The 26537-nt window shown below is 43.0% G+C and overlaps 2 protein-coding genes across 4 annotated transcripts; one reads left to right on the plus strand and one right to left on the minus strand.

The window, feature by feature from the left end:
* The first annotated feature begins 90 nt into the window (after positions 1 to 90).
* LOC139424665 (E3 ubiquitin/ISG15 ligase TRIM25-like) lies at positions 91 to 16635 on the plus strand. Of its 2 annotated transcripts, XM_071176720.1 has the most exons (11): positions 91 to 194; positions 2204 to 2914; positions 3844 to 3939; positions 4152 to 4385; positions 6173 to 6341; positions 9557 to 9601; positions 9845 to 9955; positions 10500 to 10550; positions 11028 to 11147; positions 12779 to 12838; positions 13601 to 16635. In XM_071176720.1, the coding sequence occupies exons 2-11, from the start codon at positions 2306 to 2308 to the stop codon at positions 14131 to 14133; spliced, it is 2028 nt and encodes a 675-aa protein (XP_071032821.1). In that variant the 5' UTR covers positions 91 to 194; positions 2204 to 2305; the 3' UTR covers positions 14134 to 16635. The 2 variants fall into 2 exon arrangements, with proteins under 2 accessions (XP_071032821.1, XP_071032822.1); XM_071176721.1 differs by lacking the exon at positions 10500 to 10550 and having other exon boundaries at positions 92 to 194.
* On the minus strand, positions 16431 to 25177 carry LOC139424666 (diacylglycerol kinase epsilon-like). Of its 2 annotated transcripts, none has more exons than XM_071176723.1 (11): positions 24135 to 25177; positions 23664 to 23823; positions 23355 to 23474; positions 22885 to 23028; positions 22384 to 22541; positions 21986 to 22034; positions 21434 to 21547; positions 21028 to 21099; positions 20554 to 20681; positions 20112 to 20223; positions 16431 to 19726 (listed from the first exon to the last, which is right to left on the minus strand). In XM_071176723.1, exons 1-11 carry the CDS (start codon positions 24584 to 24586, stop codon positions 19505 to 19507), a joined length of 1731 nt encoding a protein of 576 aa, XP_071032824.1. In that variant the 5' UTR covers positions 24587 to 25177; the 3' UTR covers positions 16431 to 19504. The 2 variants fall into 2 exon arrangements, with proteins under 2 accessions (XP_071032824.1, XP_071032823.1); XM_071176722.1 differs by having other exon boundaries at positions 23640 to 23823; positions 24135 to 25153.
* Positions 25178 to 26537: the final 1360 nt, after the last annotated feature.

The raw sequence follows: 26537 nt of genomic DNA on the forward strand, positions 1-26537 counted from the left end.
CAGTTTTTGTTGTCTTTTTTTAAGAGAAACTGGGCCCCACTCCAGTACAGTAGGTGGCAGTAATGCACCATAACGTTGGATGCCAACTGCGGATAAACCCCCCCGAAGAAGAATCCACAGACAGCTACTCAGATCTCGGACAAGTCAAGGGACGTAGAATACGTTTGTCAGCTGTCAGTGCACTTTACAGCCTGGTAAGTTTGATTCCGTTGGCTACTTTACTTAAAATATCTTACATGTTCAGGAACATTAAAAAAAAAATAAAAAATCATGAAGGCCTAATAGACACTTCACTCAAGCAAATAATGTAATAACACAACATCGAATTTCTCTATCCAAAAGGGGAAACGGTAAGGTTAGAATCAAAATAAAGTAGATAATGACTTCGCGCAACGATAGTATCTTCAAAAGCCAAATATTTAATATATATGCACCACGGAAGCAAAGACTGTAAATAAGTTTCGTTTCGCCAGAGTGACGCACTGAAACTAGAATACCATTCTACTAGCGACAGGATTTTCTTTCAAAATAAGAGTCTCCCTGCAAGGATATGGAAAGCTTTGTGACTATCCTTTTGTTTAACACTAGTTACGTACAACTGTTTCTCAAAGCATTGCAACCACCTTGGAAAAATAACCTATTTTTTTTAATCATTCATTATTTATACCAGCATTTAATTTGAAAGTTTACACAAATGCTGTTATGTTAATACAGAGTGTTGCTGGCCTTTTACTCCACATTGGCCACAATGCAAAAAAAAATAATGTATATTTAATTTTTTTATTTAACCTTTATTTAGCTAGGCAAGTCATTTACAACGACGGCCTACCCTATATACACTGAATTACATAGTGGTTTATAGAGAAAAAACAACTATTATTTGTGCCGGTGTTTCCCAAGTTTTCACAATCATTGTAAAGCCCTAGTTATGTTTTTGCAACCTGTGTGAAATGGCTAGGTAGTTAGTCGTGCTTGCTTGTGGCGTTTCAATCAGTGACGTCGTGCCCTCAGACCTTGAAGAGGTTATTTCCCTTGGAAGTAGTTATTTCCCTTGGAAGTAGTTATTTCCCTTGCTCCGCAAGGGCCACAGCTTTTCTGGAGCGATTGGAAAGGGGCCGAAGCAATACACTGACAGTCATTTCTGAAGATTAAATAAATAATGTGATATGTGATTCATTTAAGGAATTAAACAAGTCTGTCCAAGATTTTAAGGTCAACCCTGTTACGTTAACTGAACTCTCATTTTAATATTGTGAAGCTATTTCTGTAAAACATCTAATAGTCAAATCAGTGTAAAAGCAGGTGAGCTGGTTCTACTCTTTTTGCCCATTTTCTGTTGTTCTGTGTTGGAAAACTGAGCGGGTTGAGAATAACACATCAATCCTGCTACTTTATTTATGGTCAACCCTGTTTATTTATGGTCAACCATGCTACTTTATTTATGGTCAACCCTGCTACTGTATTTATGGTCAACCATGCTACTTTATTTATGGTCAACCATTCTACTTTATTTATGGTCAACCCTGCTACTGTATTTATGGTCAACCCTGCTACTGTATTTATGGTCAACCATGCTACTTTATTTATGGTCAACCGTTCTACTTTATTTATGGTCAACGGTCAACCCTGCTACTTTATTTATGGTCAACCATGCTACTTTATTATGGTCAACCATGCTACTTTATTTATGGTCAACGGTCAACCCTGCTACTTTATTTATGGTCAACCATGCTACTGTATTTATGGTCAACCATGCTACTGTATTTATGGTCAACCCTGCTACTTTATTTATGATCAACCCTGCTACTTTATTTATGATCAACCATGCTACTTTATTTATGGTCAACCCTTCTACTTTATTTATGGTCAACCATGCTACTTTATTTATGGTCAACCATGCTACTTTATTTGTCACCCCCAAAAAATATTTAAGGGATTGGGATTTTGACATTTTTTATTAAGTTTAACATGTGCGTTTTGACATTCAGCTAAATAAACTTTTTTCCCAAAAAGTTGCACTGCTCCAAAGGCACCTAATTGGTGGAGCTACCCCAATATTGTGAACATACCAATAGCTTTTTCACACTTAAAAAAAATACTTTGCAAATAAGCACCATGTAAATGGCAACTGATTACAATTTAATATCTTTAGAATGAGTTATCAACATCGCAATGTTTTGAAATGTGAGCTTTTATTTTGAAGGTTTCCATACAGAGGTGACGTCATCATTTCTGCTGTTGGCAGAATAGTAGTTTAAACAGAACACTCACAGACAACACAGCAGCAGACAGTTGTAGTTCCATCATGGCGGAGGATATGTTTTCCCTCATGAGTCTCGAAGACGAACTGAGCTGTAGCATCTGCCTCTGTGCTTTCGACTGTCCGGTGACAATTCCATGTGGACACAACTTTTGCCAAGAGTGTCTCCTAGAAACCTGGAAAGACAACTACAGCTGTCCACAATGCCGGACCCACTTCACCACCAAACCAGAGCTGAAGAAGAACACCGTTCTCAGCACTGTTGTGGAAACGTTCAAAATGAAGTCGAATAAAAGCGACCTCCCCAGTGAGGTGGGCGACTTAATCATGTGGGATGCGGTCAAGATGGAGCCCAAAGAGGTGGCTATCTTGTGCGACACCTGTATGGAAGCCAAAGCATTCAAGACCTGCCTCACCTGTATGGCGTCATTCTGCCTTGAGCACGTGAGGCCTCATCATGAGAACCCAGTGTTTGGCGCGCATCAGCTGAACGAGCCTCTGGGCGACCTGCGCGACCGTATCTGCCCCGACCACCACAAGCTGATGGAGTTCTACTGTGTCCAACATGGCCGCTGTATCTGTGGTGTCTGTCTGCAGCAGGTGCATAAAGGCTGTACCTTCTCCAACCCTGATGAACAACGGGCACTGCAAGAGGTAAGTTCACAATAGATGTTAATACACCCCATCCACGGTCAGGCATACAGTAGTGTTGTGCCAGCCCATTGCCCCCATGTAGTGCATTACAACTGTCTAGATGACTGGACTTTTTTTATAACGGGAAAGGGGATAGACCAGAGCCTGTCGTTTTAATGGGAGCAAATGAATCATAGTGGGCAGAGCCAAGCACGAGCTAGTGAGATCCTATTGGCTCATTCTGGCATTTATTTGCATATTTCCGTTATGGAACGCCTACTCTGAAGTGTATGTACAAGAACTCAATTCGCCCTTGCACTCCTAAACAATGTCGTTTTAAGAAACTTTGGCAAAAGTTAGTCTACAAAACCCAGTTCACTGTTACAGATTCTAGTTTTGGAAACGGATAACTGAATGTTGGCCAAAATCCTTCAACCACTGCCGGCCCCTGGGCTTCCTCTCATCACAATATTTGGTAGTGAGTGGAAACTAACCAGATGTTTCACATTTATACATCTGGTGAAATACCTAGCATACTGTTCTGTTGGGATACCTAGTCAGTTGCGCAACAATGCGTTCAACCGAAATGTGTCTTCCGCATTTAACCCAACCCCTCTGAATCGGAAAGGTGCAGGGGGCTGCCTTAATCGAGGTGCAGGGGGCTGCCTTAAAGTTGTTAGGGGTTAACTGCCTTGCTCAAGGGCAGAACGGCAGATTTTTCCACCTTTCCGGCACGGGGATTCAAACCAACTTTTGGTTACTGGCCCAATGCTCTTAACCGCTAGGCTACAGGCGTAAGGTCACTGGTTCAAGCCTCAGTACTGACTGTTTACCCTATTTAGCTACAGAAGTGATGTCATTGATCAAATCACTAATCCTAAAAGAAAACATCTTAAGAGTTAGAAATGTTTTATTTGGTTGAAGATGATATTCATTCATGTCTCATTCAGTCTGATTTGAGGGGCAAGTTGAGTCTGCTGGATGGAAAGATTGACAAGAACCAGACTGTCATCTCTCAGATGAGTGACCAGCAGAGCAAGTTGAAGGTGAGCTACCATTTTTTTTTAAACAAAGGACTCAAGAACATGTCTTTAACTACTGTATTCCCTAGCAAGTAATCAATATACAAAGCAGTTTGAAAGCTTTGAGCACGTGGAAAAACTAAATATCGAACACCCACACAGTAAGAGCTGTGTGATATGCTGTGCGAGAGATCAATTTGAGAACTCCACGTATACCGTGTGTCCGTTTCCTCCAGGACTCTGCAGCCAGCAGGAAGAGAGCTCTGGAGGACGAGTACCGCCAAATCCGGGAGCTGCTGGACCGTGACGAGCGTGAGGCTCTGAACACCGTGGACCGCGAGCAGGAGAGCGCTCAGACCAAACTCCAGAACCTCATAAAGAAGTTCAACCAGAACATTGCGAAGCTTAGTGCGGCAAAAGATGGCGTCGACAGCCTGCTCAGTCAGACTCAGACCGTGGCTTTCCTACAGGTGAGTCCAGTGTAGCGAAGGTGGCTTTGGTGAACTGCTCGCACTCAGGTGATGAAAAACCTTGCCTGAGAGCAGAAGACTTGCGTCAGCTCCCGGCTTTAGCTCAGTGGGCTAATAGTCTTGAAATTATAATATTGACTATAATATACAATGCCTTGCGAAAGTATTCGGCCCCCTTGAACTTTGCGACCTTTTGCCACATTTCAGGCTTCAAATATAAAGATATAAAACTGTATTTTTTTGTGAAGAATCAACAACAAGTGGGACACAATCATGAAGTGGAACGACATTTATTGGATATTTCAAACTTTTTTAACAAATCAAAAACTGAAAAATTGGGCGTGCAAAATTATTCAGCCCCCTTAAGTTAATACTTTGTAGCGCCACCTTTTGCTGCGATTACAGCTGTAAGTCGCTTGGGGTATGTCTCTATCAGTTTTGCACATCGAGAGACTGACAATTTTTCCATTCCTCCTTGCAAAACAGCTCAAGCTCAGTGAGGTTGGATGGAGAGCATTTGTGAACAGCAGTTTTCAGTTCTTTCCACAGATTCTCGATTGGATTCAGGTCTGGACTTTGACTTGGCCATTCTAACACCTGGATATGTTTATTTTTGAACCATTCCATTGTAGATTTTGCTTTATGTTTTGGATCATTGTCTTGTTGGAAGACAAATCTCCGTCCCAGTCTCAGGTCTTTTGCAGACTCCATCAGGTTTTCTTCCAGAATAGTCCTGTATTTGGCTCCATCCATCTTCCCATCAATTTTAACCATCTTCCCTGTCCCTGCTGAAGAAAAGCAGGCCCAAACCATGATGTTGCCACCACCATGTTTGACAGTGGGGATGGTGTGTTCAGCTGTGTTGCTTTTACGCCAAACATAACGTTTTGCATTGTTGCCAAAAAGTTCAATTTTGGTTTCATCTGACCAGAGCACCTTCTTCCACATGTTTGGTGTGTCTCCCAGGTGGCTTGTGGCAAACTTTAAACGACACTTTTTATTGATATCTTTAAGAAATGGCTTTCTTCTTGCCACTCTTCCATAAAGGCCAGATTTGTGCAATATACGACTGATTGTTGTCCTATGGACAGATCAGATCTCTGCAGTTCATCCAGAGTGATCATGGGCCTCTTGGCTGCATCTCTGATCAGTCTTCTCCTTGTATGAGCTGAAAGTTTAGAGGGACGGCCAGGTCTTGGTAGATTTGCAGTGGTCTGATACTCCTTCCATTTCAATATTATCGCTTGCACAGTGCTCCTTGGGATGTTTAAAGCTTGGGAAATCTTTTTGTATCCAAATCCGGCTTTAAACTTCTTCACAACAGTATCTCGGACCTGCCTGGTGTGTTCCTTGTTCTTCATGATGCTCTCTGCGCTTTTGACGGACCTCTGAGACTATCACAGTGCAGGTGCATTTATACGGAGACTTGATTACACACAGGTGGATTGTATTTATCATCATTAGTCATTTAGGTCAACATTGGATCATTCAGAGATCCTCACTGAACTTCTGGAGAGAGTTTGCTGCACTGAAAGTAAAGGGGCTGAATAATTTTGCACGCCCAATTTTTCCGTTTTTGATTTGTTAAAAAAGTTTGAAATATCCAATAAATGTCGTTCCACTTCATGATTGTGTCCCACTTGTTGTTGATTCTTCACAAAAAAATACAGTTTTATATCTTTATGTTTGAAGCCTGAAATGTGGCAAAAGGTCGCAAAGTTCAAGGGGGCCGAATACTTTCGCAAGGCACTGTATCTGGTTGTTTTTTACCTTTTCCTTTGGGACAGGCCTCAGTTGACATGCCGGCAGTGGTGGCCTTTGACCCCTATACCCCGAAGGTCAACCTGGACTCTAAGGCCTTGGCAGCCTGGCATGCCTACTCTGCAGTCCTGAGGGAGCATCTCACATTTGTACTGAAACAGCCTGTAGAGGCCAGACTGCAGATACTCAAACCAGGTGTGTGTGTATATACAAGTGTATGAAACATGCTTATGGGCGGCATTTGTATGATGCCTTGTGATATTGAATTTAATTCCAGAACTTTGCATGGACATGTTCGACAATGGTGATTTTTACATTGGAGAGCAATAAGGGATCAAACAATGAGTCCAATCAAACAATAATTCACAATCCAACATCTCATCCCTCAAATTGGTTACCAATCTGGTGGTGTGAGGCGTTTGCTTTCCAGATTCCAAGCATTATACTTAGAACACCTAAGTGAAATAGTCACCACTAGCCGGCCTCCGCCCAGTACCCTGCCCTGAACTTTAGTCAGTGTTACTAGACGGCTACCACCCAGTACTCAACCCTGCACCTTAGACACTGCTGCCCTATTTACATAGTCATTGAACACTGGTTACTATAATAATGTTTACTTACTGTTTTACCCACTTCATATGTATATACTGTAGTCAAGGCCTATCGTATTTAACTACGGCTTTAAATCCAATTTCTATTCATAATGTGTATACACACCATCATATACATAGTGTACAAAGCATTAAGAACACCTGCTTTTTCCATGACAGACTGGCCAGGTGAATCCAGATGAAAGCTATGATCCCTTATTGATGCCACTTGTTAAATCCACTTCAAATCAGTGTAGATGGGGGTAGGAGACTTGGGTTTTTTTTGTTCTTAAGGGATTTTGAAGCCTTGAGACAATTGAGCCGTGGATTGTGTATGTGTGCCATTCAGAGGGTGAATGGGCAAGATGAAATATTTATGTGCCTTTGGTAGTAGGTTTCAGACGCACAGATTTTAGTGTCAAGAACTGCAACGCTGCTGGGTTTTTCACACGCAGCAGTTTCCCATGTGTATCAAGAATGGTCCCCCACCCAAAGGTTCAATGATTATGAAATCCCTGCTATTATCAAAAGTATCAACAGTAGTAGATCTAGGCTACCGTTAATCATTGCCATTTCCCCATTAATCTAGAATCTTTGGTTATGGTAATTTCCGTTTATTCAATGTATTAATATGGCATAGTGTTCTCATTCTCGTAGTGTACAGGTTGTTTGGAGAGCTCAAACTGTCTAATGTTTATCATAGAACGAATGTAACCATCTACATTTCCAAATCTAATGTTTTGCTTAAAGTTAATCTAGCATTTTACCAGAGAGAAAAGAGGCTACACATCAGAGCGCTGTCTGTTGATAGAATGCCAGTTTGTGAGTGAAGTGCAACTGAAGCAAAAAATGTGTCTGATACCGAGCAGAAACTAAACTCACCCCATTCCGTACAAATGTGCGCAACCGCAACATTCAAACGAGGCTGCAAAGAAAACTAATGGGACTGTAGTGACTGTGTTGACGTCAAAATCTGGGGTGTGAACTAGGTTTCTATTCAAGTGTTGATGGACATGGTAATGGCTCTATAGTATTGGAGAAAAGTTGAGAAAACTGACCCTCCGTTACATCGTGACGTGTCATGTCGTAACGTACAGCACGCATAAAGCAACTATTTATGTCTTACTATCTCTCTCCACCAGGTGTAGCACTTCTCTCATCCTTTAAAAATAAGAAATGGACAGTGACGGGGGTAAGGGGGGGATACCTAGTCATTTTTTGCGTCATCATTGCATGCGATCATCATTCTCAAAGCCGCTGTTGACTTCTAAGATCACTTTAGCACCGCGCTAAAAATCTGATTCAAATTTGACACAAACGTTCAAATAGGTATGTAATGACACATTATATATAGTGTTTTATTTACATTTTAGAGGCGATAAGGTGATAAGTTGGACAGATTGAGTGGAAAAAAAGCAATTTTCCCACAGGACATCTCTCCTTCTCACTATCACGCGTTAGTATCGCTTCCCCACCCGCCATTTTTAAAAAGACCCGACGGGGCTCATTGCCTTCTTGAATCATGCAGAAACGGGCAGCGTGGGGGTCATGTAATTGATTCTGTTGGAAAGTGGAGAAATTGTGCTTTACAATGGTATTGACATTACAGTTGATCTGGAAGTATTACGTTTTTGGGGTGCTAAAATAAGGGCAATTGTATAGACCAAGGCGATGTACGAGTTTATGTTTACAACTAGATCCATGACAAATCACATGCTTATCAAGCACAAAGAAATGTTTTCGGCGCTGGACAAGCATCAGCAGACATCTCGCATTTTGTCTTTTGCCACTGCAAAGCACAGCTGTGACGCCACCAGAGCCGAGCATGTAAAAGCGTCTGCATGCTTCCCAGGCGAAACAGTTCGGTGCATATTGAGTTTGAGTTTGTGCATATTATTGTGACGTTTTTGTTAGTTTTGGACTTTGGTGAGATTTTTTTCCGGCTGTTCGGGAACACACAAAAAATGTTCTGGAGGCAAGCTGAAGTTCGGAGCCGAAGTCACGCCCCTTCGTCAGTGATTGGTCAACAGTAGGGATTCTTCAATAAAGTCTGTCATTCAAGGAGGCACGACTCTTTCATGCACATTTTTTCGTTGTAAAAAAACTGCACAGAACATCTTAGTTAGATGTAAAACTGCTTGACTAAGATTGTCGGCAAAAACTCAAATGTCATTCATTTTGACGGTATTTTAGATGAATTGTGTATACTGGCTACAGCGTCTCAAAATGGACAAACTGTACTATTGCCGCTTTTTTTCCCTCTCATTTTTCAAGCACACTCGTTCGTTTAGGCTAGCCAAGGTTGGCTAGGCGCAAGCCGAACTAACATAGCTCATTATGGTTTCAATGAATGGCAATCGAGCAATTAGAACTTATCTGTAATGGTTATGATAAGTCATGCATGGTTGTGTGCTGTTGGCATAGACAAATGCACACATTTTCCAGTGTGTTCCATTTCTTATAATTTTTTCATTAGAGCACTCAAATTATGCGAGTACTACAACAGTAAAATGCCATCCCTATTGTAGAGTCCATGCCCCGACAAATTGAGGCTGTTCTGAGGGCAAAGGGTGGGTGCCACTCAATATTAGGAAGGTGTTCTTAATGTTTTATACACTCAGTGTATACATTTATTTTCCGCACTTTGACATTGCTTGTTCTAAAATTTCTTAATTCATGTTTTTTTTTTTTGGAGAGAGATCTGGGTGTATTGTTATTACTGCACTGTTGGAGCTAGGAGCATAAGCCTTTCGCTACACCCGCAATAACACCTGCTAAATATGTGTACATTACCAATAAAATGTGATTTCTTCCCAACAGCTGAGAGGTTTGCTCCTCCTCTGCTGCCAAACTTCTATGAAATGGGTGAGTGCCGATATGCCCTCCTCTTTATAATAACTACATAACTCCTGCTGGCATACAGTAGCGGTTGGAATCTCCCAGAAAGGTATGGCTTTTGTCCGGCTAAATGGTACAGCCACAATAGTTTGTGAAATAAGTAATAGACTCGTTGCGGTGGTCACTCATAGCCTAATCACGACCTTGGGCACTGTATATACTTTGGCACAGTGTGACACTATCTAAAGTTTCATCTGGTCTTTGTTTCAGGAGGCATGCCACCACCAGGTCACCAGAGAATGCCTCGATCCCACAGCCCAGGAGCCCCCCTTAGGGCAAACCAGAGGAAGAAGCCTCCACAAGATTCAAACCGAGAGAGAAGTAGGCTATTACGCGATGGGTCGTTGTGGCCTTGTAGCCTGATAAAGATGGCCTTTTTAGTGTCTAGGTACATTCTACCAAGACACTACATTGAACCATTCAACAAACATGGAATACGATGCACCGACTAGGTCTCTCCATTTCCTTATCAGACCAGACAAATACAGCTCGTTCTATTCAGTCAGAAACATCTGTGACATGAAGGGTTCAAAAACCAAGTGGCAGATCATTGTTATACTGTCAATTTATTTTATCTTTATTTAACTAGGCAAGTCAGTTAAGAACAAATTCTTATTTTCAATGACGGCCTAGGAACAATGACGGCCTGTTCAGGGGCAGAACGACAGATTTGTACCTTGTCAGCTCGGGGGTTTGAACTTGCAAACTTTCAGTTACTAGTCCAACACTCTAACCACTAGGCTATCCTGCCCCAATAAAGACTTACTGCCAATTATACCACTCTATTTACACCTCTGAAGGGTCAACAATGACCCAGAGTTACTTTTTTGATCCTACAAGTCTCTCAACCATTTCTCCCTTTCAGAGTCAGACAAGAAACGAGATCACAAAGAAGGGAAAGAACATAAGGCTGACAGTGAGAACAGATTTTTCAGTGTTTTTCTGTGTGTTTACTTCAACTTCTGCCAAGCTCAGATAACAGGTGTGCTGTGCATGACATGTTTTTTGTTTATGATCCGGTTTAACAGGGTTATGGCTATTCAGTCTGTTTTGCAAACCTTTGGAGAGAGCGCTTAAAAGGGATATTTTGTCAAATAAGCAAACGCTCCCATAGACTTCCAGACATTGTGCTACTACTAGTTAGCAATCGCGTTAGAAACTACCTTCAACTTCCTTCAAACTGCATGCAGACACTAATATGGTATCAATGAGTTCATCGGACTCTGGGTAAGTAAAAATAAATAAAAGGGGGCTTAATTGCCAAAAAGTCTAACTATCCCTTTAACCTACATGCTTTAGGCAGCAGCTGACTCATACAATATTGTGTAAAAGTACTGCCTGCAATCATTGGATATGAAAATATATTCTAAATTAGTTGTTTGTCTTCCCTCAGAAAATCCCCAAAAGCCACCTAATGCTCCCAGAGAGTTCGCCACTCCTGTTCCACACACACCAAGGGACCACCCCAGAGGACAATCAGCAGAACCCAGACCCAGGAACAGGGAGGACCCAGGTAGAACTGTTGTTCATGCAAAAAAAATATCTATACACTGGGGAAACGTTGCTTAAAACGATATCCTCTGCTCGAGCAGCTGAATTCCATAAGTGAGCCTCCAATGACAAATTTGAATGCAATTCTGGATACTTGTCGCAACTTTGGGGGGGGGGGGGGGGGGGGGTATTCCAGAGAGATGGTTTTACATATTTAGGATTCCCTGAAAATATCCCGCTTCTCTTAACCAGATGAGGGAGTACGTGATTTCTTGGTTCCAGAACGTCTGCTTCTCGTTTAAGTAATTATGCTAAGTGAATTGCAGATTGGTTGATCCGACAACTGGCACGCAAACATTCAAAAATTGGCCTCGTGTCGATGACAGAAATAAACGACAGCTATGGATTCAAAAAGACAAAGCCCAACATTTCACAAGTTTAGAAAAGAGAAACTATTGTAAACATACAACAAACATGTTCACACATTTACCAAAAATGAAATACAGCTGCTGCTGCAATAGCCAGAGCGGGAGCCTGGCAGAAAATTGCAGACCGAGTAAATGCTTAAGTGAAGCGGCCCAATTCCAATATCTAATAGTCCTAGCTTACACACATGGGTGACTAGTGATAACGCTTTCACTTTATAAAGCACTGTTATTACAACGCTGGTGATATTCGTGTCACGGCTATGGCCTAATAAGTCGATTGTAAGTAGCCCATGTCACAATTGCAATGGTGGGCCCATTCCATAGCCTATATAGGATGAGTAATTAATTGAGTGCGTTTCACGACAACATGGGCAACAATGTGTTCTATGTTGTAACACCAGTGAGGTTTGCAAAATCTGCGGGATGAATTAGGCTATTTATCACTTTTCATCATGTTGCTGAGGTTTATTCATTTAGCGATTAGCAAAACATCGCAGCCTACTGTACCTGCAAGTCTGTTAAAGACCTCCTTGATTATATGGATCGCTTGATGGGCAGGGAATGCAACAAAGACGTAAAATAAAAATCTCTAACGCAAGACGGGCTCTTCTTACGGCTCTACGCACAGTTGCCTTGCCAAATCGTTCAGCGTCATCCTCATTGTACAGGAAACTTCCAGAGGCCAAACGATTGCTACGTTACAAACAGAACTACAGAGTTTGTAGGCCTATGTCAGGTAAGGCGAAACTACGTTGGATTACATTGGCTATGTACGGGTCGAGTAAATTGGCCAGATATTGATTGTGCGGAATAGGTTCCACAAAAAAAAAAAACTCTGAATCATTTCAAGGATCTAGTCGAGGTCCAATAGTTTGTTCCCTTCGTTGTTTGCCGTGCGTTACAAAGGCTCTGATGTCAGTTGTGTTTTCCGCAAAGGGACAGGCCATAGTGACGGACAACAATCTGATTGGCGGAGAAGCCCCATCTTTATTCCCCAGGGCAGGCTAAGATCAAGTTAACCTCTGAAGGTAGCAGGTTTGCTTCCGAGCATTTGTTGCTATGGTCGATCAGGCTACAGGCCGAGCTCTCTTTCTGGAACCGGAAATCCGTAGTTAGTTTGACAGATCTCGCCAACTCCCTAATCCGGCTTTCTGGACCACCCCTCCGGTTGATCAAAGTCACCTATGCACTCTACTAAACTAATGTCATGGTGTTTCTCTTACAGGACAACCAAGTGTTCTCCCAAGTATCACGTCTGCAGCAAAACGAAATGACCTTCTGCAATGTAAGTTCACAAGTGGTTTACCGCAACCACGTAGCAAACCGACTCTGGCTCAGTCTAGGGAGGCTAGGATAGGCTATATGTTTTGCCAGAAGATACCGACCTTACCGTTGCGCTTGTTTACACTGAGCTGCACTGGGGCCGGAACTCAATCATGGTTACATTAAGACACCGTGGAGCCGGCGTGAGATATGGGAAGGAAAACGTACCTCGATGCAGGGATGGGATATGCCACTGTGCTCCTTTTATCCACGCTGCTCCATCGGAATCTTCTGGCAAGTCTGTAACCTCTGAGTGTGCGTTCAACATAAGTCAACAGGGTGTTGTGAATGTCTCGAGGGGAGACGGCTCATGGTGGTTGTTGTCGCTCATATGATGACAAGTATAACAATATACAGAAAGGCATGCCAAACAAAAAAGATTCAAACACTCAGCAGGAGATCCCCATTGGCTTGGGCTGCTACTCTTGATCCGCTTCTAAGATTGTTACAGTAATTGCCAGTTAATCACTCGCACCTGTGAGCAATTACACAATCCTTAACCCTGCTGGTACTCCTAACACCTAGCCTGGCAGCTGCTGCCAGCCGTGGAGGGATGGATGTCTGTAGTGGAAATAGACTCTGTGGTCTAACCACTTATCTCCCTGTATTCCTAACACTAGCTTGAAAACAAGTACTGCATTCTGAAGGAACTTTTAGAAAAGTGTGTGCAATGGGTGTGTTTGTGTGCGAGAGAGAATCTTACCTCCTGTCTCTCCCTCACCAGATGGCACGGTTCTCACCTTTGACCTCAAAACAGCCCACAAGCGCATCTCCCTCACAGAGAACATGACCGTGGCCTCTGTGTCAGACGAGCCCACCCCTTACCCCGATGGCCCCGCCCGTTTCTCCGTCTGCAGCCAGGTGCTCACTTCCAAGGGCTTCTCCCGCGGCCGTCACTACTGGGAGGTCAAGATGAGCAGCAACAACTTCACCGGCATCGGCCTGGCCTACAACAGCATCGAACGGAAGGGTCCAGCTAGCCGGCTGGGGCGTAACGCCCAGTCCTGGTGCGTGGAGTGGTTCAACGTCAAGCTGTCGGCCTGGCACGCCAGCAGTGAGACTGTACTGCAGAACCCGAATCCGACCCGCGTCGGCGTGCTGCTGGATTGCGAGGAGGGAACGGCCACTTTCTATAACGTACAGGACCGGGCATACCCGTTCCATACGTTTGTGTTCCAGTTCGCCGAGGCAGTGTACCCGGCGTTCTGGCTCTTCTCCAGCGGCTCGTCTGTTAGCCTGTGCAAGCTGCAGTCTTGAGAAGTTAACACACAAACACACATTCTTCTCCCTCGCAAATAATTAGAATATACAGCATCTGGGTCAATAAATGACTTAATCATACTGATATTGGGAACTTGTATCTTAAAGGTTATTATTTGGTTGTAGTCACTGGCTTTAGTAATAATGCAGTGTAGGTCATATCATTTTGGACTTTGGTCTCTTGTAACTGCAGCAACCTCTAAACAGGCAGCATTTGTTAATCAGTAACTAATGAAAACTAAGCACTTGCATACAGGTAAAGGAACATTACAAATTATTATACAATATTATTGTATTGTCAAAAGCATGATTGACATCCTTACTACCTTTTTTTTTTACTGCTGTTGTGATGTCAGCAGCATGCCGTGAAAGGAATTGATTTATTCCTTAATGGTTCATCAGACATAGCGAGTTACATTGGCTGGATAGAAGGAATTAGCTGACATTGTGATCATTCATGTCTGATTCGCAAGTGGTTACGTGACATGCTATAGGCACGACTTACAAACAGAACTACTAAGTGGTATTTGAACCAGGCGAATGAGTTCTTTCTCCGGCTCTGCAGTCCTGGCTAAATGTCTTGATCGTCCAGTTTATTTACAGATACATTTTAGTGGTCTGTGGGTAGCTGTTTACAGCCTGTTTTATCAGAGCTTATGATCTCTTGGTGTGGGTCTTGGCAGTACACAGTAATCACATGTAATATACACAAAACGACGTGAATAAACATGTCTAACATGTATGTTATCTGCTGTATGTGAACAGTACCACAACGTTCAGAAGGCCATGTACTGGCACACCTATTGCAAGAGTGTGGATGGCTTTTGCTGGTGTCAGGCATCCCGCATTAGGGAATGTCATATCCAATAACACCACTGGATATAGAGAATCAATGAATCGAACAGAAAAGCATCCACATTATTCTTGATACCCCCAAAGGAAAAGTGGGTATCGTTCCCTTTTTTTCTTGATCTAATACATTTCGCTACAGTGTTTCACATAGAGCCTGGAAGTGAAGGCGGTTTCTGCATGGTGCAGTGTGAGGATGTGCTGAAAGCGCTTCCTGACACTGCTACTAGGACATTGCTACTACAGGCTTGATAGAACCTAGCCTGGTTGCCAGCTCTGCATTTGTTTTAGAATTACAGTGAACAGGGCAGAGGAGTTGGTTGATCTGGCAACCGGGCTAGATAGACCCAACCTGGCCCATAAGAACAAGCAGAGGTCATTTAGACCCTGTGAACAGGAGTTGTTCCAACTCTGTGGGTTTTGTAAATAGGGATGATTTAGGGCTGGGTTTTTTTCTGTCTGTGACCAGACAAAAGAAAAACTCTGGGCCCAAGTTATAGCTAATTTAGCTACATATCTGTAGCACAGTGATGGTCTGTTGGTGTTAGTTTGGACATCTGTGGGTGTCACATTGTCTGTAACGTGGGTGCATGCTTCTCATAATTCATGCCTCTGATATTGTGGATTGGAACTTTTCCATTTATGGACATACTGCCATCGCTACGATCGGAGAGCAAGTTGAGAATAGCATGTGATGGTTTAGTTTTGCTTTGCAAAGCCTAGTGCCAAATGAATAGTTGGTGTCATTGCCTTCTCCCGCTATAGAAACACTAGTTTTCCTGATTTAAGGGATTTCGACTGTTAGTGGAATGAAGGCAAGCTGATATTTAAGGAAAATATTAATTCATTTGCTGGATTTAAGCCATTATTGCCACTGGCTTTTTAAGAGATCCCCAAAGGTTTGGACAAAGTCCGAACGACTCGCGTACACAACACCAGATAGAGCAAAGATCAGAGGGCCATTGTCATGGTCCTTGTGTGTCAGCACGTTATCCTCTCTGTCCATTCCTTCCGTCTTATAAGCTCGGTTCTTAATTAATGTGCTGATGGTGTACTTCGTGTTGGTTTGGTTTATTGACTTTGTTTGATCGAGTCTTGTTTAACTGAAAAATATATTAGAAATTGTTGGTTGTGTTTTAAAGGGTAAGGTATTGATTCTGTTTGTATAAGGGGTTTCATCTGGTTAAAGACAACTTGATAATGTCCCCTCGTGATTTACTATTATAAGGTATTTTGTGCTAATGTATTCCTCCAAAAATGTATCACATACAAATACATATAGTTACTAATGTGGTGGGTGTGGCTTATTTGTTCCACATGTATATACTGCATTTGGGGATTATATTACTTCAAACTGCTCAGGAGTAGACATACCGCAAGTGCACGGGAAAAAAAAAAACTATTTTGCTTTTCATATTATATACATGTAAAACAATGATTCATAATATATATGAAAATATTTATTGATGTTTCCGAATCCTAATTTACATTGCTTATTACATTCAGTGAAATGATCCGTTTCAACATCTGTAGTAGCAAATTCAGTAAAGCCGATTTATTTTCATCTTTATGTCTCTTAAATGTTCCTCTGTTTTTTAATTGCTTTAACGTGATTCATTGTTTGCTTACAATAAAAGTAATTTATCCATCTCTCGATCCATCTTTTCTTTTTAAATGGCCATGAAGCAGGTGGAGAGAAAATGGAGTCATATGCATTCCATTCTGTTATGCCAGTAAAGTGCTGTTATGACTAAGTGATTTCTTTGACACTTCCCACAGCAATCTTGTGCATTTTATGTAGTGGTTTGACTGCAAAAACTAAACGTGTAGCTAAATATATCTCCAAATATACTCTACCTTGTGGTGCGCTGTACATTTTACTCAAATCTTTACAGGAAAATGTATCGGCAATAGACTATCACAGGTCTCCTTCCATCGTTAAGTGTAGACATAAATGACATGTACATAAACGACCAAGACTACGATTATCCATTACCATTCAATATCCGAAGACAATCTAATTGAGAACATTCGGTGGCATACAGTACATGCTCTTCGACAAACCTCATTTTCTAAAACACATGGAATGAAAGTAGGCTATTTCTCCAGCAATGCATTGACATTTCTAAAAAACCTCACAGCCTACCCATAAAACCTAGCAGTCACATCCCATGGGGGATTTTTAGAAACATTTCAAATAAGGGGCTGTGTTTCTTGTAGGCTTACCCTGGCGTGATGTTTTGATAACCAGACAAATCTCTAGTAAAAGGTGACCTTTATAAATATATTTGCCTGTATTTACTCCCCTAGCAATGACGTGCAGGAGCTTGCGGGGATTTGTAGTTTTGCATTTTCACTTTGATTCTAATTAGCATTTTCAAATCTAAGAGTAAATGGAGCTGAATATATTGATAAGTCACCTTGTCCGAGAGAGTTAGATGATTATCAAAACGTCACGCCAGGGTTAGCCTACACGAAACACAGCCCTTAAGTGTTTTTAAAATAGGAGAGCTGAATGGTGGAAAAACTATTGGAACCATTTCCCTGTTTGACCGCTAGGTTTTATGGGTATTATGACACCTCCAGTGTGGGGCTCTATACCCATTAAACTAAACTCTGGACATTGAAGCCAGTTCCACTGCATTTTTTTTTCATTGTTCCCCTCTAATCAGGGACTGATTTAGACCTGGGACACCAGGTGTGTGCAAACCATCAGGTATAACAGAAAACCAGCAGGCTCCGGACATCATAGGGTAAGAGTTGAGTACCCCTGACCTATACTGTTTGAAATAACATTTCCGTCCACAGTTAAGATGCTCAGACCTGTTTCTAGAACATTCAGGTTTGTTGTAAACATACAGTAGAAGCGCAGATACACATAAAATGAGTGTCCCCAAGCAACGAGACGATTACCCAACGGCTTAACACACACAAAGGGAATGTAAGCACTTATATATCACAAGCATAGGCATTATATTGATAACTATGGACCTCCGAAGCTTTAGGTTAACATTGACAATCCTCCCATTATACAGTTGATGCCACTGGTTGGCTCTGGCTTAATCTCTTAAGCGCCGAGACTTTTAGGAGACCTTCCAGGTCATATTTTTTTGCAGTCACGCTGCACAGATGATTAGGAGTGCTGATCTAGGATCAGTTTTCCCTTATAGCTCACACTGAATAAGCTTATATGGACAGGCGGGACCTGGTAACCTGGTGGAACCAATCTGATTGCTGTGTTAACAGTTCTGTTCTACTGCACGTGATTTGAAATAGAATGGCAAACGCAGTGATCAGACTGGTTCCACGGGCTTAGGGACCTGCAGAAGTGCTTAGGAACCAGGTGTGCAGCGTGACTGCATAAGAGTCGACCTGGAACACCCCCTATAACTTTATTATGGCTGTAACAAACCTGATATCATCTCAACTTTGAACCTTGACCTCCCTAAAATGACAAAAAAAAAAGCTGACATTCTTGAAAGGTGACAGAGATTCAGGAAAAACCCCAATCACAGATCATTAAAACATTCCGAGGTAATAAACATTGACAGTCGACACACCATAGAAATAGAATGGCTAGATGCTCACCTATTTCTATGTGACAGACATAGGGTGTCACCTAGCGGTTGTCTAGTGCTAAGCAGCATGAAGACATTAAAAAGTGTTTGAAATAAACAATCTTTCCATCGTAGACAACATAAACAAAATAGATACGGACAGTGTAATACAACTATACCTATGAACACTTTGAGCAGTTGCAACTCAGTTTTGAGGGATGGTACAATTCTAACTATATCCTATGGAGTAATTCCTACAGTGCAACAAGAAGTATCCAACACAAAGAGGTCTAATTTAAGAAAATGACAAAAATATTGCAAAACAAAAGTAGGAGCACGCTAACAGACAGTAGATTATAGTGGTAGACACTTTGTCTCCAAAAATGACAAGGTCGAAATGAAAAAACCTGTGATTAAATCCTTCATAAGCAACGGATATTTCACTAGGAATGGTTAACTAGGAGTCCTAATAAACTCATAAGAAATATAGTCAAGTAACATTTTCTTAAGACTTAGTAACCACTAACTAGTGTCTGCCCAATACAAGCACATGTAATAGGGGATTTGGCCAACATGGCAGAAACAGTGCATCATCATGAAATACAGAGTTAACAAAACAAACGTCCAGTGATTGACTTACTAATATAAATATATACTCTATCATAGGAGTACGAGTGTCGAGGTCAATGCTTCCTCCTGAGTCAGGGACACACAAGTGTTTGGGAAACACTGCCAAACTGTTATAACTATAGAGCTATTATAACTATGGAACAAGGGATCAGTGGAAATACGCCATTCTCCACTGAAACATCTGCCTCCTTTACCCAGAGACAGGAATATGCCTGAGCTCTCACTTATAATCATCTGGGGAGTGTGCAAGCGTGGCATTATGTCATCAGCATTTACTATAACAAACAGAGGAGGGGTATGGATGAAACATTGAGGTGGTGGAACTTGGGGGCTCAGGCACGAGCAGAGGCAGGACCTGCTGGCTTGGGAGAGCCATGGGGGGCGGAGCTCTCAGCCTCGGAGGTGCTGGATTCGTCGTCGTCGTCGTCCGTCTGCTCGGCGCTGTGGTAGAGCATGAAGGCCTGGGTCTTGTGGGTGATGGTGATGGTGCACGGGCCCTGGGCCCACGGCTCCCCGTCCACCTGCATGGGCATCCGGGACGTCTTCAGCACCAGCTACAGAGCGATAGGAAGGGAGAGGTGGTAAGAGAGGTGGGCGGAGAAAAGGGAAGGAGGAAAGAGGGGAGAGAAGGTTCTTTTTTTCTCTTTTTCTTTTTACTTTGGAAGAGCTGAACAGTGATGAGCGCAGTAAAAGCACATTTTAAGTACATTGACATTCACTGTACATGAACTAACCACGTTTAAAAACAAAACATGCAAATTGCTCCATTATTTACAAAAGATGGCCATTCAAACAGGTACTGTATCTATTCAGCTCAGTTCAAAATGAACCAGGAAGGAAACACAGAATACACCAGTCCAGTACACCACTGCTGTCCTCTCACACTGTGGAGATAAAACAGTAAGTGGTGGTGATGATGGAATGGTGGCGTAACCTCACCCTGACTGTGTGGGCCTGACCCAGCCGCACCGGGTTGGCCATCTTGACTTGGATCTGAGCACAGTGGAAAGAGCCAAACACACCCACCACCTCCAGCAGCCCGTCATCCAGCCTGGGAGAGAGGACAGGAGAAAAACACTTCGAAAACAACGTAGAAAAGCTTTACAGAGCATTCATAAGCCCTAGATATGCCCTTCACAAATCACCCTTTAGATCGCATGACATTAGCTTATCAATGACTTCCGAAGCATCTCTAAAAAGGCCTAATGTAGAGTTTATGAAGGCGTCAAACAAAAAAGGACAATGTGATCTTTAGTTATCCTTTCAGTGATAATACACAAGCAACTTTTAAATGGACATAGTCTGATGGTGTGGCTTATGAAGCCTTTATTGTTTCCATTTCTGCAGTGTCTAAAGTCCTGTGTGAGCCAGTGGTGCTCACCGCGTAGGGGGGTAGGGCTCGTCCCCCATGCCCTCCCACAGACGACAGCCTCCGCCCCAGTAGCCGATGTTACACACGATGATGCCCTCCAGACTGGGCAAGGCCACCCTCTCTCCATCCAGCTCCAACTGTGGGAGCACGCACGCACACACACAGGCACGCACGCACGCACAAACACACACACACAAACAGGCACACAATATTATTAAATTATATGAGTATCAGCTAGTTCAAGGAGGCATCCAAGGATTATACCACGCACAAAGAATGCTCGAGTTCATTTTAAGTTTGTGACATTTACCAAGGCAACGGAACACTCTATTAAATTCTCCCAGAGGCATAGAGGTGAAAGAGGGCACAACAGACATGAGAGTCGTTCCCTGAGGCCACAATGCGTGTGCCTGCGTGCGTGTTGTTTGTGTGTGCCTGCGTGTGTGTTGTTTGTGTCTGCGTGTGTCTCCTTGCATGCCTTACCTCAATCCTCTTATCCAGGTCTTTGCATTCTTGAACTAAGCAATCTTTGGTGCCATACATAAAATATACAGCCTAGAAGGAAAGGCAACAGTTTGATCAACAGCAGGTCACGTTTAAACGGATTCAAATATATGTTTTAAATTTTCACCCAAATAACCACTCTTAGACTATTCTGAATCAGCCATTTACATAACCAACCAACCACATAATTAATATTCAGTAAGTAAAAGCATTTCCAAATGTATTTGACTAAGAGAGAAAAGTAGCATTAAAGCATTTCTTTTCCAAATTGATGTGTCGACCAAGCAACCATCCTGTATACGTCCTCTCATACTGTATGTAAATTCAACCAAGACATTTGCATATGTTTGTTAACATTTTCAGATGCGTCTTCGGGCCGACTGACCTTGTTGATGATGCGGCTGGAGAAGAAGGAGGGGGTCTTCTCACGGTGCGTGTGGAAGTTGAGCGCCATCAGGGCATCCGGGCCCACTGAGAAATAGTTATTCATGGACAGGACCTGACGAGGATAGGACACACGAGTTAAGAGGTCCTTTAGTGATCAAATCAAGGTTATAAACAGTGAATAATCAATCACGTAGGCTATTCCAGTAAGCAGGATTATTAAGTTAACCAGCTAACGTTGATAAACAACCATATAACTTGTTTTTCTGGTTCATTAAAAAACATGTATATTGGTTGTTGTTTGTCGAGTCAATTGTACCTTGTCAATTTTAAGTAATTTTTCATAAAAATAAGTTATTTAAAGAAATTTTGGACAGTTAGCTGGCTTACTAATTGATACAGCCCCATGTTTGCAATGGATCGCTTGGTTGGAGCATGGTTCTGTCAGTGGAAACAACAGTTACAGGTGTGATTCCTGTACAGGCCACACACTGAATATAGTATGTGTTGCTGATCAAAAGAGGCTAGCTAGAGAGGGTGAAACGCAACTCACCTTTGGCTTACGAAAGTAGAGCCCCTTTGAGGCTACCTGAACTTTCCACCTGTTAGGACAATGAAGATCATACTGGATCATTTACAACCATGTTACAACACACATGGAACTAGGGATATTGAGGGTGGCAGCATTAGCACAGAAGGCTACGTTACATGAGCTTTGTAGCATTAGCACAGAAGGCTTCGTTACATGAGCTTTGTAGCATTAGCACAGAAGGCTACAGGACTTGGATTTCGTAGTATTATAAGCCATTGCTTGAGCTTCATAGCATTAGCACAGGAGGCTACATGACTTGCGCTTCGTAGCATTAGCACAGCAGGCTACATGACTTGGGTTACGTAGCATTGTAGCATTAGCACAGGAGGCTACACAACTTCCTCTGGCTCTCCACTGACCTGTCCATCTTGACCACCTCTGCTTCGAGGATGTTCCGGAGCACCTGCTCCACAGGGATCTCCCCGGCGTAGCCCGACCCCCAGCCCAGGGAGTTGGACAGGTCGTTCCCCGTACCGAGGGGCAGGATCATCACCCTGGGGATGAACTGATCTTGGCCCTGGAGACCAATACACACGCGCATGTGAAGCAGACGTCAGTGTGCTGCTAACATATCTTCCTCCACTGTCCCTTTACCGGGCTCAAACCAGTGATCCTCTGCTCACAAACACGCGTGACCACCCTCCGTTACAATGTACCAACCGTTTGAGCTAAATATCTATAGTGATTAGATGCAAATGTGATTCCAATGGAACATCCACGCCATCTACAGACATCTTATTATATAATAACCAACAGTAGTTACAGCAACGTTAGTTAAAACAGTCTCTTGGCATAGAGCTGCACGACTCATTTGCTCCTGCCCATTGTCATGTGACGCATGTAAAAACACAGTCCTTTACCTTGAGCTTCATGGTGTCGATGGCATCCAGCACCCAGCCCACGGTTCCGTCCCCCCCACACACCAGCACCCTCACACTGCCTGGAGGCAGCAGGGTGCACAGCTGCAGGGCCTTAGAGGGAGGCAGCTCTGACAGGTCAAACACCTGAGAGGGGAGGGGAGGAGAGAGGAAAGGAAAAGAGAATAGGAGAGCGGAAAATAGGAAAGTTGAAGAGGGAAGGAGAGAGGAAAGGAAAGGAGAGAGGAAAGAGGAAAGGAGATAAGGAGAGGATAGCAGACAGAAAAGGGATGATATGGGAGGAAACAAAGGGGAAACGGTGGATAGGAGGGGAGGAGATGTTTATGCATCCCACCATCACCGTGCCACCTCCACCATCACTTTAACTCGAAAGAGTGCCTATTGTGCGCCAGTTCAATTTGACCTAGACATCTTAACAATTCCATAATATGCTACACAGAGGACTGACTGACCTGGACAGGGTTGAGGATGGTGCGGAACTCTCCAAGCAGAGCCTCCCCCATGTTGTTCCCACTGCGAGTGTTGGCCAGGACCAGCACTGGAGTCCAGCCGCTCCCGCAGGCAGATGCCAGCTAGACACACACACACACACAGTTAAAATTAAAGTAAACAAAACCTGTTTCAAGCCACAACCCAGTCTTCTAACCTGACTCAAGAGGGACTGGTAGTTGCTAGTAATGCAACCAAACAGTCGGTTCCAATCCACCATTTGGGACACCCTAACCCCAGACACTGACCCCTCCCTGGGTGTGACCTATGACCTTGCTGTACTCATCGGGGTGCCTGCGGCGGAGCTTGTTGACGTGGTGGAGGTAGTGAGGGGGGATGATGAGGCTGCGGAACTCGCCCAGCTCACAGCGCTCCCCGTCCGACAGGCTGGGCTTGCAGTCGTCGTGCACCGTGGTCTGACACCACACACACCTGCCAAGGGACAAACACACACCCATCAAGCACAATTTACTCAGAGTTCACTGTAATGTCAAGGCAAAATATGGACAGCGAGCTAGTTAAGAATTGTACATGAAAGGAAAAGGACACGATATTAATTCCTGCCAATTTGCAAATAAAGCAACGACAGCTTCCCCCATGATTGAAAAATTACAATAGCACCCTCTCCATCTTACTTGCCAGAACCATAGACATAAAAGTTAACGCCTTTGCATCCCGCTCACTCTGATTAATGTGGCATACAAAAACTCACAAATGACAGCCTAGAAGCAAAGTAATATTACCTAAAGTCACACAGCTTCGGTTGGTTCCCACATTGCTCCTTGCAGACCGCACAGACACTGCAGAGAGGGACGTTTCCCCGGACCCAGCGGTGCGCCAGTGTCCCATCCGTTCGGGACGGAGCCATGATCTCTTTGCACACAAGGCTCCGGTCGGCGCGACGCAGGCATGTCTCGTCGGCACACACTCCGCAGCAGTCGCAGACCGCCCCTTGCAGAATGTGTTGTTGGCATACACAGCAGTAGGTGGGCTTGTTGAACAGGTCGGTGCAGTGCCAACCGTGCTTGCTCTTGCGGAAGAAGTCTTTCATGTGTATTTTCCGTTTGGAGCGTTGGACACTGCACCACAAAGTAATGATCACCGGCACTACGACAGCGAGAGTGGTCCAAAACAGGAGTGTCCACTCTTCCCGCGACGATTGGTCGCGGTTTCCCTCGTCCCCCTCCATAGACATTCGAGGAAGGGTGGTTGGTATTAACGCGAATAAACTAATCAAATCATGGAATATCACGAGAATTCACAAATATAAACATTGTGCGCAAGTCGCGTGCATCATGATGTCCATGCAATAGCTACGAGAAAATGGCAACCTTCTCGTGTTGCGAAATAACGCACAAAACAATGCTCGAGCGAGATTGTAAACATTGGCTACCGTGCATTTTTTGGGGGCAAAAATACGTAGCTAGACGACGACCACCAACATTTGGAATATTAGCATACTGTTCTTGTTATGGAAAGTTATGCTAGCTATAGTTACTGGGCACCTGATGTGCTCCTTACCTACCCAGCAGTGACTACATCAGAAACTGATAATCCATCGTCTGTAAAAAAAATAAATAAATAAAAACACGAAACGCATGCCCAGGAATTTCTCATATTAAAGGTTGCATTGACATGACAGCTCCATTACTATATCAATAACACGACTAAACAATAGATTAATCGATAAAACATATGTCCCATTGCTAACAGTGGCCTTCCCATCTAATGGCCGTGTTCAAGCGCGTCAAAACCGTGTTGTATCATGGGTACATTTTGACTGACTGATCTGCAAATAATATTGAGCGGTTATTTACATAGAGCTAGATATAGGACTCACCTTTGTCTCTATGCCATTATAGCGTACGTGACATGGGCAGCGCCATTGAGGCTATCTCCATTTTAAAGTAGTCCATGTTCTTCTTCCCGATTGGCTGATCCCTCCCGATGACCCGGTTGGACATGACTCCAAAAGGGTCACCAGGGGGGATGAGCCAATGAAGTCCCACCCAGTTGACTACATTAAAATGGTGGAAGCCCTCAATGGCGCTGCCCATGCTAATAGCCTTTTGGCCAATGGAGGCCCCTATCATTCTCTATGGTTATTTATGCTGCAATGTGATTTGTAGATCAGTCAGTTTCGACTCCCCTGCAATGTTGAACGCCCTCATTATCAATAGTGTCGTTCGTTTTAATTGGCCAATATGCTAACGAAACCATGACGTACATTTTTACGTAATGCTCAGCTGACTCTGGCAACTGAATAACAGATCAAAAACAGTTTGTTGAGGGGAAAGATTTAGAGCTTTTCGTTCAACACATTTAAATAGTATTACTAACATTTGCCTCAAAGGCATCAAGGCACATCTACATAACATAATTATATTATAAACGCAGACAGAGCTTCACATTCACTGATAGGTTACTAGGCCTATAGGAAGTTACCCGTAATTTCTTAAATCTTATATTTAGGAAAAACAGACACATTATTTGGGCATTTCTACATGATGATAGAAAGAAGTTGAACAAGAACTTTATTACATTACATTTGGCTGGAATGACTGTTAAAAACGAGGCACGCTGTCAAAAAACCTTCCAAATCCAAACAGTGATAAGACCAAAACAATGTTTTTACTGCACTTCGATACTGAAGCAGGTTAGGAGAATTTGCGAAGGAGGTTAGGATTCTGAGGTTAAGGTTAGGACAAGGGTTATGGTTAGCGAAAATGCTCTCCTAACCTGCTACGGAAATAACTTTGTATTGAAGTGCCGTAAAAAAAAGTGTGACCCAAGGCCGATAAGGCGTATGGCTTAGTTTCCGGGAAACCAAGAACAAAACAGAATATAGCCTTTAAAAAAACACTGCCTTGCGAAAAACACAACCATTATTCCTTAACAAATGATCTCTGTATAAAATGAGTTTTGCGCGCCATCAAGTGGATAGAATCAGCATTGCAAATTTGAAATCATAACACTAAAACTGCAACTGGATACAGATGTAATTCGTGCTAGAAGAAAAATATATTTGAGTACGCTAGCAAAGTTCAAACTGATGAAAAAACAAGTACATTGCATGCTATAATCACCACCAAATAAATATACAAATAAATACACGTCTCATGCCAGAACAGCAGGCACATTGACAC

The sequence above is a fragment of the Oncorhynchus clarkii genome, chromosome 13, assembly GCF_045791955.1.
Source record: "Oncorhynchus clarkii lewisi isolate Uvic-CL-2024 chromosome 13, UVic_Ocla_1.0, whole genome shotgun sequence".
In the NCBI taxonomy this organism is placed as follows: Eukaryota; Metazoa; Chordata; class Actinopteri; order Salmoniformes; family Salmonidae; genus Oncorhynchus; species Oncorhynchus clarkii.